Raw genomic sequence first — 21,847 nt, 5'->3', positions numbered from 1 at the left:
GGCCGCCAATGGCCCGCAGCGCTGTCACCTGCGCCGCCAGGGGGCGCGCGCCGCCTCGGCTGAGCGCTGTGGAACCGCGCTGGGGAACGTCCCTGTCCCTGTCCCTGTCCCTGTCCCTGTCCCTGTCCCTGTCCCTGTCCCTGTCCCTGTCCCGGCCTCAACCTCGGCCCTGCTTGCCTCTCCCGGCTTTTGCAGCAAGGGAAGGCTGGGGGCTCCTTGGCGCGTGCCCGCAGCCAAAGTCCGGGTCCGAAGCCCCGCGTTGCCGCGAGCACGTGCCCACGGGCAGCTCCCGGCACACGCCGTGCTTGGGTAAATTCCCAGTGGGTTGTGGGACACCCTCCTGCCTCCCGACCCCGCTTGGGAAAACGTGAAATCTGCCTGCGTCCTATTGCAAAGGGAATTGGGTTTACACCCCTGGGAGAAAAACGGGAGGGGACGCAGAGGTGCGCACATGGCTTAACTTTCGGGAGGGGCGGGGGTGACCCCAGGAATGGACACTGCCCTCTTTCCCTGCCGCACAACTCTGGCGGGACTGGGGCTGGTGAAGCCACCTTCCCTCTGTTGGAGCGGGCCCTTGGGAGATGGCACTGCCTCCCCCGGGCCACCCCGACGGTGCTGGGGGTAGGCTGTGGAGAGCCTGGGCTGACGAAGGGCTTAGGGCGACAACAGGCACGGAGGGGCCGGGCGGCCGGAGCGCTGCAGGTCTCCTTATCAGCGCCCGAGGATCGGGGCGTCGCCGCCCGTCGCCTTCAAATCGGGCGCAGCCGCCTCTCCCGCCCCAGCCCGTCCCATCCCGTCCTGTCCCGTCCCGTGGCGGCAGGAGAGCAGAGCCATGCTGCACTGGGGATACGACGAGCACAACGGTAGGGAACGGCGGCCAGCGGGCTCCCGCGGGCAACGCTGCCCTTCCCGGGCTCGGCAGCTCCCGCGCCCTTGGGAGGGCTGGATGAGCTGAAACGCTTTTGCAGAGTGAGAGCGAGCGGGTTTTTGTCTCGGCATTCTGCAAGGCAGGCGGCTGAGAGGTGTCCGTGGGTGCAGGCATCGCCTGCAGGGTCGCGCCGGGCTCCGGGTCGGGTCTGAGCGTTCCCGGTTGGGATTTCGTTCGCTCCTTTAGCTGAACAGTTGTGTGCGCTGATCGAGTACGTGGTTGACAGCTGCACTGATCGGAACTGCTGTACCAGCAGTGCTTTTCTGATTCCAGCTGTGTTCTGCTTCTGCTACACGGTGGGAATTCCTAGTTACTTGACTTGGCTATTTAAATGTATAACTATGCATCTAAGAGGAGATGCCTTTGGATTTCAGTTGTTCCGTGGTTTCCTTCATCTTGTCAGTCTTTGAAGTCCCAGGATGGGCTCATCAGCAAGCTTAAAGACTTTGCTCTGTTTTGCATCTTCAGTCATGCAAACGCTGCTCCAGTGTGCAGACGGTCTCACAAGTCATGCAAGTAGGAATGAAAGTGTTTTTTGTAAATTGTAGGCTCAACTGTGATAAAATGCATGGAATATCTTACATTGTCTGTACACAGAGAAATGAAACGCTGTGACAGTAAAGGGAGACAGCTATATATTTGCATATATATATTATAAGCATTCTTTAATGCCTATAAGAACATGCTTTGTGTATATTATTACTTAGACTTTGGAATACTGTTTGTGCAAGTACTACCTTTCCTTCCTGGCCCTCTTATTCCATATTTTCTGGATGTATGTACTTTTCCTGAAAAACAGGGTGGTGGTGGATCACAGAGGTGTTGCAATGATTGGGTGTGTTATCTGCTGTTGTGCAGTCTACCCTACCCCTCCCCTGAAGACGTAAATGGGTCTTGTTTTTCTAATTTTTTTCTCCATACATTTCTATGCTTTGAGCTTCACCTGCACTGTCCAGATAAGAAGCCCACTTTCCTTCCCTTATCCTATCTCTTCTTGTTTGCTATTCTCAACTTCTAGAGAGGGGAGGCCACCAGAATTTCTACTGGGGTGGCCCTGGACCTTGCTTGAGGCCCCATCTCTCTTATAAAACTCTTAATTATTGCCTGCCTGGTAACATATCTGAGATAGAGCTTGCCTTTCACTCCTTTCTTGGAGCCCCACAGCAGCTATGGGGTGGATAGTTCCTCATCAGTCAGTCGCCTTCACCACACCTTTAACAGGAGATTTGAGGAGGGAGGCATGGAAGTCAAACACTTCAGTGCTCCTTTTTAGCATCAGTTTTATTTCTCAGCTTTTTCTCTTTTACTGCATTTATTGTACTGATTTTGCTTCTTTTTTTTGTTTGATTGTGTAGTGGGTGAAGGGAATTGCTCTGATTCTTGAAAAATTTTGTTGGCCTTCATGGGCCTGAAAACAGTTTCTCTGAAACTAAGATTACCTTTTACAATTGAGACAGAAATAAAGTGAAATTAATTAAATCTGATGCAGTTATATTGTATGGTTGACTGCCTGAAGAGTTGAAAAGGCATTTGTGTTCACTATGAGTTCTGCATTTGTTACTTGCAACAGACACATCATCATGTGCTTAAAGTAAACTAGCAAATATTAAAGCATACATGTCTGCATTTATGGAATATCCATGTTTAAGGACAGGGGCTCATTGTTAGGTAGAAAATTTAAAGTTTTGGGGATTGACCCTGACTGGACACCAGGTGCCCACCAAAGCCACTGTATCACTCCCCTCCTCAGCTGGACAGGGGAGAGAAAATAGACTGAAAAGCTTAGGGGTTAAGATAAGGACAGGGAGAGAGATCACTCACGAGTTACTTTCACAAGCAAAACCGACTTGGGGAAGTTAGTTTTATTTGTTGCTTATCAAATCAGAGTAAGGTAACAATAAAATAAAATAAAATCTTTAAAACACCTTCCCTCCAACTGTCCCTTTATCCCAGGCCAAATTTTGCTCCTGATTTTCTCTGTTTCCTCTCCTGCAGCATCTGCGGTCCGTTCATCACGTGTTATCTCTGTCTCTCCCTTCTCTTCAGTGGGAGGATTTCTCACACTTTGCCCTTGCTCCAGCATGGGATCCCTCCCATGAAGACAGCCCTCCATGAATTTCTCCAGTGTGAGTGCTCCCACAGGCTGCAGTTTTTCACAGACTGCTCCAGCATGGATTCCCCAAGGGTCCCAAGTCCTGCCAGCAAACCTGCTCTAGCTTGGGCTTTCCTTGGGGTCCTGCCAGCAGCCTGTTCCAGTGTAGGCTGTCCATGAGGTCACAGCTTCCTTCAAGACACATCCACCTTCTCCAGTTGTGACCCTCCATGGGCTGCAGGTCGATCTCTGCTTCACTGTGAACCTCCATGCAGGGCACACCTGCCTCACCATGGTCTTCACTATGGTGCAGGGAATCTCTGCTCTGGCTCCTGGAGCATGTCCTCCCCTTCCTTTTGGTGTCTGCAGAGCTGTTTCCCTCACATATTCTCACTCCTCTCTTTTGGCTGCTGTTGCACAGGAACTTTTTCCCTGTCTTAAATCTGTTATCCCAGAGGTGCTAGCACTGTCCCTGGTGGTCGCAGCCTTGTCCAGCAGTGGGTCCATCCTGGAGCCAGCTGGCATTGGCTCTATTGGACATGGGGAAAGTTTCAGCAGCTTCTCACAGGAGCCACACCTGCAGCCTCCCTGCTACCAGTCTCTTGTCACACAAACCTAGTGCAGAAGCTCTCAGTTACTCTGATGCACATATTTCTGAAATGCATGAAGGAATTATTTTATTTCTGTGAAAACCCTGGCCTTTGCTTTCTTGCCACTTTTCTTATGTCACAGTTTTGATGTTGCTTATCTGTAGAGGCATAATACTGAAATCTTGAAAACTGGCTTCAGTGTGGCATCATGCATGCTTTTCACTGCTGCTTAAGGTTCCTGTCAGGACAGGAATGTTCTCACCCCTTGAGTCTTTTTTCATTTAAAAGGGAATTGCTTTAGTTAAAAGGCAAATCACAGAATTAGTAAGGTTGGAAGGGACCTCAGTGGGAAATCAATTGCCTTCAGTTTACTATTTGTTTAATGAAATATGTGGTAATTATTTACATGTATTGTCTTTTACTGCAAAAATTTCTCTTGATCTAGTTACTACTGTAATGCTGAGGCATTTTATAGATAAAAGGAATATTAATTCATAGAATCATTTACATTGAAAAGGATCTTTAAGATACTTCAGTTGAGCCATAACTCCTTATACATTTTTTCTTTCTGAGAATAACTACATCATCTCAATATCTGCTTTAAAAAAGGTGCTTAATTTTATCCATCATGAATTTTTAATTTATTTTGTTTGAGCTCATCTTACTGTAACCTAATACGCAATCAAATTACTTGCAAATCCATGTTTATAAATTTAAGCACTGTGTGTTTGATGAACTAGGCAATAGACTATCTTAAGAAATAAATGAGAATGTGATCCTGTCAAGGTTGGACCATATTAAAATAGTGAACTTTCTGTATATAATAACAAATTGTGGAAAAAAACCCAAAAACAACTCAAATCCTTTTTCACCTGTACATGCTCCATTTATGAATGCATAGAGGCTCACTGGAACCCAACTGTATCTTGTAGTGTCTTGTTTGTCTCAGGTTAACCTGTTTATGAAATCTGTGATCTTTAGCTTCATCTGGATCAAGATGCAACAGTGTGAGGTGCTATAGTGAGTTCTGTTTCCTGCTAAATTCCTAACTGCCTTCATTGTGAGATTTGTTTCATGAACTGGCTGTATGCAATGCTGGTGAGTGGTATGTGCAGCAATAGTCTGACCTAAAAGTGTCAGGCAACTCATTGCCTGTGATAATGCTGTGTGCAAAATAAAGGCATGAAATCTCCAGAGCAGATGGTTCATTTTTTTTGTCATAAATCTCAGTCACAATAGCTTTGATTGTTAAGAGCTACTAGAAAATTGCCTCTAGCAAGAGAACATTTTCCCAACAGCAGGAGAGGATTTCATAAGTTCAAAAATAGGTATATTAATCACTTTCATTCAGTAAAGAAAAAAATGAAGGTAGGTGAATTAATGAGTTATACTCCCTGGATATGTCTTAAAGTACATATTTAGAAAACTGAAGTGTACATTATTTTAATATGGAAGCATCAAATTTAGATCTGAATTCAGAAGAAATTTTCACCCTGTAAATCCCACTGACTTAAATCTGATCATATGACATGCATTTGAGCATTTCTTTCAACAATGACTTTTTTTTACAAGTTATATACAGGTTTGCACTGGGCTAGAGTCTGTAGAAATTAATTGAGTCACAGTTTTCCTGGAGTGGCAAAAGCATGATAATTGTACTAGATTGCTGGTAGATTACCTAGTAAGGTATACTTCTTGATATAACCTATTGGTACAAAATGAGCTGAAGTTTCTTGGTATTTTGTTGTATATTTTGAAAGGTCAGATGTCTGGTAGTTTGTTTACTAGTATGTGTTTAGTCACCATAGCAAAACAGTATTTTGGTCATCTGAGCCAAGAACAAATGCCAAACCAGTAATAATGTCTTTTTAGGACTGAATATTACTGTTAAACAATTAGACAGTGACAGAATCACAGCTTTGGGTCCTCTTTTTGGCAACTTTGTATTATTTCTGAATACAAGTCATCCATATTATATAATTCAAATAACTATGGTTATTTCTGAGTCAGAGCAATAGGAGACCAAGTAGTTAAGTGCTTAAATGTATTTTTGCCTTTTATCAGTTAAGGAGTATTAGAAATATTAAAATTAAGCAATAACTAATTATTAAAATAAAAAATAAGCTTATTCTAAGCATTCCAAATCATGGTAGTGAGGTATAAACTATGGAGTGATGCTCCTTACAAATAAAATTTTGTGTTGCATCCCTAAGTACAGGGTAGTAGGATCTAAACACAATTAAAATTATATTCTAAACTGTATGTAATTAGAATATTGAATGGCTTTGTGACTGTTCATGAACTGAGAGGAATTAAGTTTAAACAGTTTTATGTTTCAAACCAGTAGGATTTTTATCTTCTGCCTTAGAATCCATTTCTTTATTGAGTTTAGTTAATGGAGCAATTAATTTTTAACAAATCAAGACTGAAGGCTTTTGTCTTTGTTCTGAGGCTTAAGTCTTAGGTCATTCTGTACAAGTTTTTCCCACTTCTGTTTTTCAGTGCGGATCAAAGGAGAATCATTCTCTGCCCAGGTGCTGTGCAAGCTGCGGCCCCCTGGCGCTGTGGGCGCTTCCTCCCTGATTTACTGCAGGGCTGCATGGGTGCTTTTAGCACCTGTGAGTTTCTGAGCTCTGCTCTCTTCTATTGAAGTCAAGGAAAGAAAAATATCTCTAACAGCTTTTGATGTTAGGCTGTTAACCACTGCATCATATGTTTTCATCCTTTTTTGTTGTCATTTTTATATAAGTGCTAAGCCATCCAGAAAGACCCAGACCCAATTTTTACACTGAGGTCAGTTATCTTCAGTATAGGGAGTTAGTTATGAAGATTTCCGGTGATGCAGATTTTATTGGACCAGGTTCTGATGCTCATATTAAGTTTTTCTTATATCCAGTCTCTCAATCAATTTATTATGCTTCTTACCCATTATAAGCCTGGAGGAAAAACAAGTGCTGTGATCTTCTTAATACTGAAAGATCCTTTGCCCTGCAGATTTTCACCTTTTACCCTTGTCTTTTTCCTTTCTTCTTTCCCCTTACTTTCCCCTCCTTTCCATCCTAAACCTTGTTTTCTGTCTTTATAGAATATATTCCTCAAGGAACTTATTGTTCATATTTTTCTTTACCCTCTTATCCAAATATGATTAAACAATGGCACGTATATTCTTATTGTGAATTATAGGGAACTCTCTGATGTTTAGTAGATAACAACAGATAACTCACACATCTTAACAATGAAGCTTTTTTTACTATTTTAGGATGTCATTTGCCATTTTCTCATATCCATATTATTGATTTATTAGCTTTTCAGGTGACATTTGGCTTAGCCTGTTTGGAGAGAGGAAGCTTGAGATGACTAGTATTGATTAACAGCTTCTTTAGTCCTATAATTTCCACCTAAGTCTGGTGAATGGTGCTGCATCTGTGTCTGGAAGATCTACTCTCATCAGCTGAAGGCAGTAGAAATCCAAACCTCATGTATGAGTGTTCCTGTTCTTTGATTTTTTCAGTGCTGCACTAGTGTGTGTGTAGGTGTGCCTGTGTGTATGGACACTTCATGCTTAGAGGGTGACAGTCTCTCCTTCTTGTGACAGCTGGTGCGCACAGCTGGTGGGCTGGGAGGAGGTGATCAGAGGTGCAGCAGTGTTTAGATTCCAGGCACTGCCATCAGGCTCCAGGAGCCACTCAGCATTTTCTGACATCATCAATTGCCTTTTTTTGACTTCTCCCCATCTCATTCAGAGTGATCAGTGGAAGATATGTTCTCAGGTCTTTTGCAGCACCTGACTAAGGCACAAAAAAAATTTTAATGCGGGGATTTGCATAGAAAAGAGGTAATCCTTAAAAGATACAATGAGCCATGACATTAGGCAAAAATGGTATGCCAAAAATTTATTGGGACATAGTGCCTGTTGGATACAGGATGCCTGATTTAAATGAGCATTTGTTGTAGGTGTCTTGTGCATAGCTGTGTTTTACCTGAGAATAATTAAGCACATACTGCATGTGGCCTTGTTTAAAAGTGCATGCAAGGTACATGAAGGGGTCCTGAGAAATGCTATTGCAATGTGATGCAGCAAAAGTAGCTGGATATTTTGATCTGTGTTTTTCCTAATGCATCCTTTTTGAATTTAAAAGTGCAGATGAGGACAATTCAAGCAGAGTTTTCTTTCATAAGAATGAGGATGCTGTCAGAAATTTAGACTTCTCCAATCCATTGTAGGGCCTGCCCACTGGAAGGAGGTTTTTCCTGTTGCTAATGGAGACCGTCAGTCACCTATCGACATCAAAACTGAGGAAACCAAGTATGATCCTTCCCTCCGTCCTCTAAATCCCAGTTATGATCCAGCTTCTGCTAAAATCATCCTTAACAACGGGCACTCCACCAGTGTGGAGTTTGATGACACCGTCAACAAATCAGGTTTGTTCCTTTACTCTTGCGCTGTAACTTCCTCCACCAATTCCTAAGTAGAATGCCTGCAGCCTGGGCACGTCTCACTGCTGGGTATGAACTCCTTATAAACAGTAAGGCTTTGCTGTTCTGGATGAGAGATTCCTTTTTCCCTGTCTTTCAGCATGATACAGTGTGGGAACATATTTGGACACAAATTCAAGGTTGTGTTTCTCAGAAAGTGCTGGGATTCCCTACTCACAGGAGTGGTTCGATCCACCCCCAATAGCTGGAGAGTGCCAGCCCCTTGTCTGAACAGTGTTGTGTACAGTTTTTCAAATGCTGCTGTCTCTCTCTCACTGCAGATGAATCCTTTATGTCTCATTACAGGTTCATTCCAACCGATCGCTCAAATCTCTAACCTGAATTTAGCTGCAGGTTTGGTTATATGTTTTTCCCCTTTTTGCAACCTACTCAGACTTCTTATGACAAGTAAGAGCCAATATGGAACAACTGAAATAGATCCCAAGTAATCCCTTTTCTTCTCTGAAAACTATTATTGCCCCAGTTTTTTCCACGGGTATGTAGCTTCCCTTTTTGCAAACAATAATTCTTATTTAGAAGTTTTCTGGTTTATCATAGTCTTTGAATTGTTAGTGCCTTCATCTTTGAAACCTTCTCTTGGATTTTGGGCAAGCCAGCATGCCTCCCTTTGAAGCTGTAGGAGTGCAGAATCTTCAAGCAATAAAATCATTTTGTGGCTGTGTGAGGCTTAGATGAGGATCCAAGACCATATGATGCTTTCACAAGAATCAAAGCCTGAGCGACACTAATTTTTGATGACCCATTAGTCCTGAGGATTTACCAGTGGCAATAGGGAGAGACATAGATGGAGACACCGTCATGTTTTTGTTTCCTGAACAGTCTTAGTTTTAAACTTTCTGTCAATATTTGATGTTGCATGAAAGCCACCAGCTGACCATCAATGATCGGTCTGACCTTGTGTCAGATGCCATGGAACTTCCCAGAATTAATTCCTGCTTCGAGCCTAGTAGATGCTGGTGAACTAAAGCACATCTCTTAGAAAAATATACACTCTTGATTTCAAATTTTCCAGCGATGGTGAACCTACCACAACCTTTGGTAAGTTGTTCTAACTGTTAATTACCCTCACAGCTTGAAAAAAAAAACAGGTAATGAATGTGAATACACCGAGAACCTCTTCCACTCTCTTAAATCCATCCATGAAGTGACATGAACACTGAACACAGTGTTTCTCTAGGCTTCCCCTGGTACCAAAGCAACAGTGGCGTGATCCTCCTCACACTGCTTTCCTCAGGCCGTATCTCCAAGGATATAGTTCATATCATGGCAAAGCACTGACAGATGTTGATCAGATAATTAATAGATGGAATCCCCAGTGTCCTTCGGTAGACTCCATGTCTTCTATGCATGGACCAGATTCTTCAATCCACAACCATAAACTGAGTAATTCACTATTTTCCCTGATATTTGTCACTGACAAACTTTATCAGTGTTGTTTTTGTTTTCTTTCAGGTCATTGTTCAAAAAATACTGAATTTTCTAGGGCCCAAATTTGGCTTCTGGGGCACCTCTGTGAAGTAAGAACTCCTGCCATGTGTTGGTTTCATGAAAAAAAAATCAAATTAATTGGTACTAAATACATTAGCATCTTCTAATGCACTATTAACTGACTCCCATATGAACTATTTCCTCACTTTGGTCAGCATTGGAACTGGTCTGTCAAGTCTGTAACTGTTTGTGTAAGTTTGTTTATGCTTTTTGGTACCACATTAGCTCCATTCTTTGAAATTGTTCTATTGATCTTCTTCCAGAATTTTTCAAAATTCGAGATAACTGATATTTGCCTTAAAAACTTTTGACTACCCTCTTCCTTAATTACTGTTGTAATGAAAGGATTTTACCATCACTGTGTGATGTGGCACAAATACATCAACAGGCCATTTCCCACATTTTTCAGTATAAGAATTTCATGCTGGTGCATTTCTACATAATACTTTTTTTCTCAGCCAGTTTGAACACCGATCCTTACACTTTTCTAGGATCATTTACATCCAAGTTTACAGTCCTTAGAAGAAGGAATTTAAAAATGCCAATGCCCCATCTCCTCTGTTTGCTAAGTTTATAGGCTGTGTAAATGCATGTTCTTGAGTTGAAGCTTTAAGGAAGTTAAATATTTTTTTCCTAGAATAAACAGTCCCAGTTTCTTTTCATTATCCAAGCTACTTGTGTTAGGAAATAGGCAACTTAAAAATTCTTCTTTCATCTTTATTTGGTGTATTTTGTTCCTAAGAAAGTTTGGGTTTTGGACTAAACCTAGAAGAGAGAAAAAAATGCTGTTGTCATCCCTACTGCTCTTAATTTAAAAAAACATCTGGCTAAATGTCCCCTTATTTCCCCTTAAAATTTCTATAATGAGACAGTAAACTATTCCAGACTGATTCCCAAATACTCAGAGGACATATGGAGCTGGGCGAGTGGAGTGATTTGTTTTGCTGTGAATTAGGAATCTTTCTGAGTGTAATTCACATTCAAAGCTCTGTGAAGAGATATTTTGATTCTAAGTCTGACAAGAAAATTACCAGCACTTGCTAAGGCAAAATAATGAAAAGCCCACCCATATGCAAGCTATTTTGAACAGAATTAGAACAGAAGAGAATATAAATAAAAAGAATAGAATAGAGTAGACTCTTTCAGGTGGAAGGGACCTGCAGCAATCATCTTGTCCAACTGCCTGAGCAGTTCAGGGCTAGTTAAAAGTTAAGGGAATTGTCCAAATGCTTCTTAAACTCTGATAAGCCTGAGGCTTTGACAACCTCTCTAGGAAGCTTGTTCCAATGTTTGACCACCATCATGGTAAAGAAATGCTTCCTAGAATCCGATTTACATCTTCCCTGGGACAGCTTTGAGCCTTATCCCTGAGTCCTGTCACTGGATACTTGAGAGAAGAGACCAGAAGCTCCCTCTCTGCTTCCCCTCCTCTGAAATAGAGAGCAGTGAGGACACCCCTCAGCCTCCTTTTCTCCAAACTAGACAAACCCAAAGTATGTAGCTGCTCCTCATAGGACATGCTTTCCAGCCCTGGCTAATTGTCAGTAATAATGCAGTTGTACAACGCATATGTAGCATTGGCTTAATTTTATTCATGTTAATATAAGCTCCTTTTCCTCAGACTTCAATCTGATATAGTTTCAAACCTAGTTTCAAATAAAGGAAAGAGCCCTGAGAATTTAAGCTCTGACTATTTTCGCCCAAATTTCAAAGAGGAAAATAAATTCTCCTGACACCACATTTTTATGATCCTGTTCCTTATTTATAAAACCTCTATTTTGAGCTTAATTTCTTAGTGATTCTTTTGAATATAATCAAGAGAGAAAACTCTAGAGTGTTGTAAAATAGAAGTATTTTCCCATTCTCTGAGAAATATCCAACATTGACAATAACAGCATATCATTTAGTGGGCCATAACCCACTAACCTGCCCCTAAATGCAATTTTCATAGTCATATCCTCAACAGGTGAGGGTTTCTGTAGTACTTCCAAGAAATGGGAAACCGTCTGAGACAACTTATGAGCAGGAGCAGAGGAGTGTCCAAAGACTGAAGTCTGGTGTGAGGTTAGAGGATGTGGGTAGAGTCTCCTGTTCTCTCAGTGAAGTCTTTTCCTCTGCTTGGGTTTCCAGTGCTGACTGGGGGGCCGCTCAGCGGGACCTACAGGCTGCGCCAGATTCACTTCCACTGGGGATCCAATGATGAGGCCGGCTCTGAGCACACGGTGGACGGGATGAAGTATGCGGCAGAGGTAAGGCTCTACATGGAGTCATCTGTACCTATAAGTTTGTGGCTAGTTTTCCATTGCAAGAATGATGTTGCCCTTCCTCTTCCTGCTTTTCATCTGCCCCTCATTTTATCGAAAGACAAGCGGTCTTCCAGAAGTGTTGCATGTTTGGTCCTTTCTCAAAGGAGAACCTCTTTGAAAGCTTTGGAGAGGATTAAAAAAGGACTACAGAAGACAAGAGCTTGATAAGAGCAAGACTTAATGTTCAAGAGTTATTTTAAACTTTTTCTTTCATTGTTTCTTCCCTGGAGAACATTTTCAAAGTCATCTTCAATGACAAACCACAGAATTAGTGGATTTGGGGCCTATATAGTGTAAAGTTTTTGTAAAGACATAGGAGTGTTACATTTTGTGGTGCACTTAACAAAGTGGTGGCTATGACTTTGAGAACCATGCTTTAATATCTGTGGGATGCCTGCTGTCTGTGGGGTGGCTGCTGTCTGTGGGGTACTGCGCTTCAGTGGAGGTGGTGTGTCACAGGGAGAAGTGCACCATCTACTCTGGCATGGAGCATTCACTCCTGCTCTGTCTCCTTTGGATTCGAGTAATCTGCAGGAGAAAGTTCTCAGTATGAGATTCCTCTTTGCAAATGGAGTAACATGGAATATTTTCAGCAGATTGAGATCTTTAAAAACATATGATTCAGACAGTGTCAGAGTTCTCTGGGGTTAAAAAAGTAAAAAGTGTAAAAATAAACGGACAAATAAAGGGCATAATACTACAGAAGAAAAATATGTAATGTATGCACTGTGGTGTGATCAGATTTTACTGGAAATGCTATAAGAGATACTGGTCAGGAAAAAAAAATCGGTTTTCTAACACTAATGGGGAAAAGTGACATTTGCAGTGTTTAAAGGCTTATGTTTTCCACAGGAACCAGGTGAGATGGAATATAAAGAATTAATAGAGGTGCTTTAAAACCATTAAGTACCAACCCCAAATTTCTAGCTGAGAAAATATATGTTTCCCATCTAAGAAACCAAATGGAAGGAGAAAATATCTCTGAATTTCTAGCCAGTCTAAAAGCCTTTCTGTTACCTGTTGGTTGGGTAACCCTCCACAAGAAGCTCTCTAGATGTCACTTTGGCTTTGGGATAAGAAACTCAGAATTTAAATCAAGGCTTCTGAATATTGTTCACACAAAAGAAGCTACCTCAGAAGGAGACATGAAGATGGTTTCAGTGCTCACGTTTGAAAGGAAGATGTGCAAGGTTTCAAGAAAAAGCATCAACTGAATTGCAGAAAGAATTAATGTACAGGTAAAGAAGACGGCAAGGTTTGGCCCTTAAGCCTACCAGGAAGCAGAAGGGATCCATGGCTCCATTCTCTGTGACAACATACTGTCTGATCAAGGTCTCTTCACAAGCTGCAGTGACACAGTGGTGGTAAGACAGGGTATATTCCTTAGAGAGAAGTCACAAGCCATTGAGAACGGGTCTGTACCCAAAAGTGTTTCACACTCTGTTTGGGGGTTTTGGTTTTGGGAGGGTTACCTTGTTGGGGGTTTTTTGGTAAAGCTATGAGGGAGTGGGAATGAGCTTTTAGTAGCTGTGGGAATTTTCCTTTTTGTTCTTTGTTGGGTTGTGTTTGGTGTTTTGTTTTGTTTTTTTTTAAATCCACAATAAAATTAATTTCTGACTGAGGGTATCTGTTTCCTTTTTCTGTATGTAAAAATGTTATAGTTTAAAAGTTGTTCATTCATAATAAGGAGCAGTGCAGACACTATGAGCCCCAGGATACTAATGCACTTGAGAAAGGTTTAGTGGACTATATTCTCCTCCTGGTTTAACGTATAATACTCTTAGCAACTTTCCTTCAAGAATTTCTAAAGCTGTGAGCCAGCATGCGTGTCATCATGGTTGTACATGAATTATTATAGACAACAGTGGGATTCCTTGCTGCAAATAATGTGTCAGCACTTTAGAGCCCAAATGCTTAACAAACATTGATATCAAGTAAGACCAAGTAAGAGTTCTATTTTATAGATATAGAAAATTGAAACTCACAGAGGTTAAGCAAGGAATGATATTTAGAATAAAAATCTTCATACTTCTAGAGCCCTATTTCAACCATGCAGCTATGTTGCTTCACACAGAAATCCTTTAAAGCAGGTTTCAGCTTTCCGAAATTATTCTTACTTGTCTTGTAGGTGCTGTATTCCAAAAGGAAGCCTTATTTTTCACGGGTTCATCCCGGTTTAAGTCATTCAATGAGCTGCTTTTCAGCATTCTTGAAGTTCAACATCTGAAAAGATGGTCACCAATTTTAGAAAAGCCAATCTCGCACCCTACTTCTGAGCATCTTTAACTAAAAAGTGTGTAATAAGATTTACTAATCCATTGAGGATTTCTGAAAGTAATTAATGTTTGTGAAGTACTTACTGTGTGAGGATGCTCTCTCCAGTTTGGTAGTCAGACCATTGCTCAAGGCTGGAACAACCTGGCACTTCCTGGGAACCAGGACCTCCTATCATGAAGTGTGGTCAGAAATTAGGAAACCTGATTTAATAGGAGGTACTTAAGTGGCATGGAAATAGACATCACAGGCTTTTCCTCTTCCCTCCTGGCTGAGTAGTGTCTTTAAACTTCTTAAGCAAATGACAGGACACTTCCAGAATAATGCATGTTGGAAATGCAAGTGCTCAAAACTGAGATAATCAAGCTGCTTGTAAGGGCATCACTACTGGTAGTCATAGAAGATAATATTTGAAAAGTGTCAAAAATGAAATGCTGATGCTCCCCTAAGCTGAACAAGGGAAAAGGGGTCAGTGCAAGTTTAGTGTGTATTTGCCTGTTTTCTAGCTATTTATGTGGATGATTAATGTTGCTGAAAGCTTGATTAAAGAAAAAGAGGAGTAAAATACGAATGACATCCTCATGAATTTCAATCACTTTTTAAAATCAGCTGTACTAAAAATGGATTTAAAACCTCTAGTTATATAACCAATGGATTTTTTTTTTGTCTTCTCAAATCTGGGGACCCAACAGCAATTTGACAGGCACTGTGGTGTACTGATTTCTGGTAAATTTTTAATAATCACAGACACTGGGAATGCTTTTGTCATTTGTGTGAAGTAATATTTACTCATTTCATGAAATATCTGCATTTAGAACACTGAACGATTCTTCATACAAAAGAATGAAATAGATTTTCAAACCCAGTAAAGTTGTAATATTCATTTGCCACTACTTGAGTTCAGCAAGAGTTGATGCTGTCTGTGTCTCTTGCTTTTCAGCTTCATGTGGTCCATTGGAATGCAGAAAAGTATTCCAGTTTTGTTGAGGCAGCTTCTCAGTCAGATGGGCTAGCAGTCATGGCTGTATTTCTGAAGGTAAGATGAGAATGCTTCAGCCCTCATAATAAATCTGCATTATAAGACTAAAGAGATAATGGTGATGGTTGGTGTAAATATTGCTAAAGAGATTCTTATTTTAAACTTATTTCCTTCCTAGTATTTAGTTGCGGATTTTTCAAGACAGTCAAACTCTTCAGTTTGCCTAGTCTACAAGCCCATACAACATTAGATGTGGAACTTAATTCAGCTGCCTCTGTTTGAATCCCAGTAGCTTGTACTTGACTAGCATGTTCCTTTAGGGGGACAGCTTGATTTAAAGGTTTCTGTAATGGCTTCTTTCTCAGCTGGCAGTTTCTTCTGGAAAATAACAATTATTTTAAAATACAAAACCAGAAACTGGAGAATTTCTTAATAATTATTTTAGACCTTTTTGCCTTCTGCACCTAAGATTAAATTAATGCAACAGCTTCACTGACTTCTGTATGAAGAAGAAGATGGGGAATTCATACAGTTTATGGCAAAAGATAGGTCTTTGGTCAATTCTGTGGTTTCTGGTGGATGACAAAGCTTCCTGAGAACAGCTAGTAGTGGTGCTGGTGCAGTCAGAGAGCCATTCCATGCAGTAAAGAACTGCTTCAGCAATTCAGTAATTCTGTCTTTCCAGTTTGCATTATAATGACTCAAGAGAAATGGGATTTCAAGGAAAACTGTATTTCTTAGCACGCAAATTCTGTTTGGAATGTTCTTACATAAGAACGATGTTTTCAATGTTATAAGCAGTTTAAATTTCGGATGTAATTCTGTAAGTTTTATTATCCCACCTATTAAAACATGAAAGATAAATGGTTTCTATTCCCCCGTAATGAAAAGTTTGTAATTCTTTTGTAGCTGAAATAATTACAATTAGTATCCAGAATACTATGAGCAAGGGAGTGAATCTTCTTTATGACCAGTATTATTTCTAAGGACCTGCTAGTCACAGGCTTGTACTCAAAAAGTGCATCAGATCTTACAGTCACTTCAGTTATATAAAACAGTTTCATTATGCATTTGCTTATCATTAATTTTTGTTGCTTTTCTCTGGAGCTCCAGTGTTTCTTTTTTGTTTGGTGTTAATAGATTGGTGAATGCAACCCTCAGCTGAACAAGATTACTGACCGCTTGGACACCATCAGAATTAAGGTGAACAAGTGCTTCTGAAAGAATACTAGCCAATATTGGTGCTGGCTTTTGTTGGGGTTTTTTATTTTTTGAAATCTGGCTGCTACTCCCTGCACCTACACATTTCCTTATCCCTAGCAATTGATACCTGATTTGAGAGAGTTTATGTGCATTCTGTTTAATTTGAAAACTAGACAAAAAATAATTTTTACACAGTAAAAGATCAGAGGAGAAGGCTTGTTCCTCACAGAACCCAGTCTCTGATAAATCTGTTGCTATGAGGCTAGTAGCAGGGGAAAAACATACTTTATGGAGCTGTGTAAAAAAGATGAGGGAAAGACTTCCTTCCCTGTTTTGTTGAGGTACAGGGTGAGAAATAACCCTCTGTTTGTGTGAGAGAAATCAGCCAGACTCAACATGATGTTTCAGAAACATATCTGTGGCCTGTCAGCCAGTACAGGGAGAACAAGAAGTAACTCCTGGGAGGAGTGAGTGGGGAGGGAAGCAATTGGCAGTAACCTGTGGGGTAACTCTGCCAGCCCCATGGAGACCGTGCTGCAAGTCTAACATCTTCTGTCTTCTCCCCACAACTTCCATGTCATGGTCATCTGTAACTTTGGGGAGCCTGTGCTAACATGACACCTTTCATGGTGTCCTGCTGGCATTGAGGAAAGTCACAGCAAAGCTTTCACCGAGGTAAGACCTCATCAGGAGGGCAGTGATGAGGACCTCCTGTTATCACCCAGGTGCTGCCAGCCCACCTGCTAGGAGAACAAGCTCTACCTCCTTTGGCATGATTTACCTTGGCCTCTTGCTTTTAAATAATATTGCCCTGGTATTTTATTTTCTTTTATTTATTTCTAGGGAAAAAAAGCACTATTCACAAACTTTGATCCCAGCTGTCTGCTTCCCAAGTCCCTGGACTATTGGACTTACTTTGGCTCTCTCACTGTTCCACCTCTTCTTGAGAGCGTCATCTGGATTGTTCTGAGAGAGCCCATAAGTGTTTGTTCTGAACAGGTATATTTGAATTTTTCACTGCTATAGAAATGTTGCTTTTGTAAGAATTGGAATTGTAAATGCCACCCAAAATTATGGTTTTTTGCAGACCTTCACACTGCAGACCTTACAAGATTTTCAAAAGCCAAAATTTGTATATCAAATTTATTCTGATTAGTTGCCTTTCTTGCTGTAACAGCTATTTATTATTCATTTTTTTAAAAGAATCTGCATACTCTAAAAATTAATAAACAAAAATAATCCATAGGGAACTTAAAGAAAAAAATAGTTCTGGTGATGCTTAGAAATTCTGGAATTCCAGTTGATTTAATTAGCTGCATATCCTGCTCAAACCTCATCTTTGGCATTTTTATCTGGCAGACAAGTAGTAGATTTCTTCTTGCATTCTAAATACATAAAACTTGATGAATTTACTAGAATTGTGAAAAAGGAATTGTAGTAAGTTGGGGTTATGCTAGGCTGTTTTAAGAAAGCTGTGATTCGACATAAAAGAGTCTATTTACATTTCTTGTTGAAGCTTCATCCTGTATCTTAACTTGGCAACAGTGACACCCAGCGGGCTGATCCTCTTGCGTGTAAAGTATTTCTGAGTAGAGACCACATAATCAGCAGAAATGGTGACTTCAGCCTTTGCTAAAAATGTTAAGACAGTTCCCTGAGTGTCTTTGTAAGGAAATCTCAAATTTGTTTGTAACTGATATGAAGTCATTTAAGTTGCTAAGTGTATTTTTCTCGTCTGTATCTCCTCCTCAATCTGGCTTTGTAAGACTCGCTGCAATGTGTATGGATCTAGGATGGAAAACTTGTGTTAAGGTATCAACTTTCCAAAATCAAGCCATTTTTCAGGTTAAAAGCTTCTTATTTGGGCAAATCTATAATTAATACGTTGTAAAACGTGAAGTGCTGTATATAAACAGCTACGTGTAACAAGCTCAGAGAACATGGTGTGGGGAAGTGTCAAGTATGTAGTGATCCTTAATTAGTCATTTTTCATAAACTTTAGCTACATCTTATGTATTAAAGTAGAAATTGCTATATTCTTATCAATAGAAACATTCACGAAGCAAAAGTGTTTCCAGTAATGTCCACATTGTGATTGATCAGTCAGCACTGTGACAGATACTGTTCTACCACTTAGTTTTATTCCTTGAGTTTGTATTTCTTTAGGGCTTTAGAGTTTACTACTGAGTTTTTGTTGCAGTTTTCAGGACCAAAGAAGTTAAAAATAACTTTCAAGTGTTTAGAAATTTACAGGACCCTGAATTACAAACGTTAGCTTTGGAATGGGGTGAAGCAAGATAGCATTGACCTTTTCTTCTCTTAATGTCATTACCGTGCAGTTTCCATACAGCTAAATGCTCTGTTATAATGGAGTGGTTTTTGTGCTGTCCTACCTTTGGTAACCTAGGAGGGAATTAAGGAGCTATATAGAAGTAGTAACTATTGGAAATATTAGAAATTAAACAAAATTCTAAACTTAGGTCAGAAATCAGCCTGAGATTTCCCAAGGCTTAGACATGGGATGGGATTTCTGCTGAGATCAGCATATGCTGAATTATTAATAAGTGCTTGTCCTGTGTCTTCACAAGGAAAGAATTTGTAATATCCCGTGGCTGGAGTAAGTGCTAGTTGCAGAAGCGTTCTGTAGCATCACACCTGCAATTCCAGGTTAATTGTGAATAAACTCTTTTAAGAAGGAAACATATACAGAATGTTTGTATGATAAGAAACAAAATCTTATATTTTGGTGAAAAGCATTTCACAATCTCCAAAATATGAAATCAAACTAAAAAAATATAACACACCCCCACCCACCCCCAGTTTAGATCATGTTATGGAAGACAAAATGTGAACAAAGGAAACAAGTAATCCTTACACACAGCTTCACGTTGACATGTATTTTGGGGTATTTTCTCAGTAGTCATCCTTTTTCATTTACAAGGATAGAAATGGTGAAATTGCCATTCCCCTCATAACTTAATAAAATAGAGGTCTGTTCTTTCAGGTGGAAAAAAAGTGAAAAGCGTCTTTAATATTTACATGCTTTTTCATTAGTATTGATATCAGGGTTTATCTGCTGAACTTTATGTCTCTTTTGGTTACAGCTGGCCAAATTCCGCAGCCTCCTGAGCACTGCTGAGGATGAGGTTGCCTGCTGCTTGCTGAGAAACTTCCGGCCTCCCCAGCCTCTAAGGGGACGAGAAGTCAGAAGGAATTAAAGGAGTAAATCCAAAGTAGCCTCCCTCTGAAACCAAAGGCTGAATTCATTTTAATACTTAATATGCTTTGTGATTTTAATTTTTTTCCTTTTCTTTTCTTTTTTTGATTTTTTTGTGAGTTGTTTTAACAAATAGCTGTTGTTTTTTTAGTAGTTTAACATGCAGTCATTTCTCACAGGCAGGTAAATCCGGAGATGTCACAGGGTCATTGATGTTAACAGGTCTGACTGGGTTTGAGTGCATTGGCTTGGAAGCAGTGAGCCATCAGCATTGCCTACACAGAGGTCACTGCTAATCATAAGGGTCAAACGTGGTGAAGGAGTTGTCCAGATTTTGTCACCAAATTACTGAACAGGATCCCTGGTATTATTGACAGTATAGGATATTCTGGGATTATTCTTCTGGTCTCTAACATAATATTTAGCTTCTTTATAAACCTCACACTGCAGTTCTCAAGGAAAAAATATTTCAAGGATGATGTAATTTCATTGTTGACTTTTGCAATACCATGCTTACTTTCCTACAAAAAGCAGTAATGACTAGCAACATTTAAGTAAAACAGATATTTACATGATCCTGTTATTCTGGCTGCTTCATAGCAGTAATCATCTACTGATTGATATTTTTTTTTTTTTTTAAAGCAAATAGTAAGGATTTTGTATATTGCAAGATCATGTCAGGTAGAATAGGTATTCCTGAATTTCACAATGTGACAAGATGAAATTGTCCTGAAACCTGAAAACTGCAAGGTGAAAGGGCATAGAGGAAGCTGTTTCTTCCTAAATCCAGTTTGTTGCGTTGGCTGAAAAATAAGGGATTATTACACTATATCCATGTAGTGTCAGACTTTGTGACTTAAAATCAAGAGGCAGGGGTAGCTGTTGCTCCAGACTGTTGGACACTGCAGTGTGAACCATGTGCTGCTTGCCTCTCATCTCGCTGTGGAGCACAGTACTACCCAGGTATAGAATGTCTCAAGGTGCTGGCTGATGTTCTGCTCTCATAGCTGAACTTCAGTGATTACATTTATATTCCAAGACCAAAGAGAATAGTCAGAGAGCCAAAGATATTGGAATCAAGTCAACATCTAATAAAAAGCTGAGCCCTCAATAGCAATATATTGAAACATCTGACTTTATGAGTTGACTGGAGCCTGTGTTTCTCTCAGGAGCTTTTTTTAATCTGAATATAATTGGGGTTTTTACACCAAATATTTTTATTACTGAACATTCCATAGGATGTAGCTTAGGATAGAATTAGATTTACTCTCAGCTAAGCTCTGAGAACTACATATTAAAACCCACTGATACCTGAAAGAGGCAGCTAGAGGTTTTACTGGCAGCAACTAACAACTATCACTGTAGTACTTCTGACAAATTCATCTTCCATGACTGCTCTCCTTGAATTCATTTTTAAGTAGGTTTTATATGCTCTGCCTTTTACCTCAATAGGTCATTTGAACTTAGATGAACAAACCTGAGGGAAAACACAATCAGGATTGACTTTATATGCTGTTTTAGAACAATAAATTAGACACAGAGATATATTTTATCTTAGTTTAAGATATGTGGACTTTCTTGTTTTCTCCTCCCCAGAATACAGCTATTATATCCTGCAAGGCCTACCAATGCCTTTTGAGTATTTTTTGAAGAAAAGATCACAAACAGACCACTGGAGAAATAAAAGGCATTTAGCAGCACTAAAAAAAAAAATGGGAGTATGTTGTATGTTTTCACTCCTTTTTTAGACTTAGGATTTGATCTCATATGTTTCCCTATTATGTGAGTAGCTACAGAATGTGGAAAAAAAATGTTTACAAGTTGCAAGAAGGATAGAAAGGATATGTTTGTCTCAGAAGAGAAAGGAATAAGGCTACTGCTTCATATCGTAAACAGAAGTGTTACATATTTCTTACATATTGTAAACAGTGGAGTTGATTCAATGCTTTTATATTTATAAGGATTTTATCAAAATAAAATATGGATTTTATGAATGTGTCTTGTATTTTCTATTGAAGAGCCTATAGAGAAGGCTATACTTTTATAATTAACACCTGCAGCTTTCGGTTTGGAAAAATTGTCACCCATCATTTAAAGTCTGTCTTTGGGCAGTGTAGTATTAGGTATGCCTTTATGTTCCAAATAAAATATTTTTTGGCAGTGGTAAGACATGCAATCAATTCTGCAGTTTCTGATGGTGAATTTTTTATCTATTGACTATTTTCATAGTTATGCTAATAAGTGTTAGAAGTCATCGTTCAAATAATTCCCTT

The 21,847-nt window shown here is 40.0% G+C and overlaps 1 protein-coding gene across 1 annotated transcript; it reads left to right on the top strand.

Annotated features, from left to right (window-relative positions):
• Positions 1-803: 803 nt before the first annotated feature.
• Positions 804-21,500, top strand: LOC102103109 (carbonic anhydrase 13). Its single transcript, XM_005517054.3, has 7 exons — positions 804-863; positions 7,835-8,032; positions 11,726-11,844; positions 15,116-15,211; positions 16,295-16,357; positions 17,201-17,356; positions 19,462-21,500. Exons 1-7 carry the CDS (start codon positions 833-835, stop codon positions 19,573-19,575), a joined length of 777 nt encoding a protein of 258 aa, XP_005517111.1. The 5' UTR covers positions 804-832; the 3' UTR covers positions 19,576-21,500.
• The last annotated feature ends 347 nt before the right edge of the window (positions 21,501-21,847 follow it).

The sequence above is a fragment of the Pseudopodoces humilis genome, chromosome 1 (assembly GCF_049639895.1).
Source record: "Pseudopodoces humilis isolate 2021_Gansu_Grassland_sample_001 chromosome 1, ASM4963989v1, whole genome shotgun sequence".
Classification (NCBI taxonomy): domain Eukaryota; kingdom Metazoa; phylum Chordata; class Aves; order Passeriformes; family Paridae; genus Pseudopodoces; species Pseudopodoces humilis.
The sequence above is the reverse complement of the archived record's forward strand: the minus strand, read 5'-3'. Positions and strand labels throughout refer to the sequence as shown.

Coding starts and splice junctions, on each gene's coding strand:
- LOC102103109 (XM_005517054.3), top strand. CDS start 833: ATGCTGCACTGGGGATACGACGAGCACAACG. Junction 16,358..17,200: donor TGGACACCATCAGAATTAAG/GTGAACAAGTGC, acceptor ATTTATTTCTAG/GGAAAAAAAGCACTATTCAC. Junction 17,357..19,461: donor TAAGTGTTTGTTCTGAACAG/GTATATTTGAAT, acceptor TTTTGGTTACAG/CTGGCCAAATTCCGCAGCCT.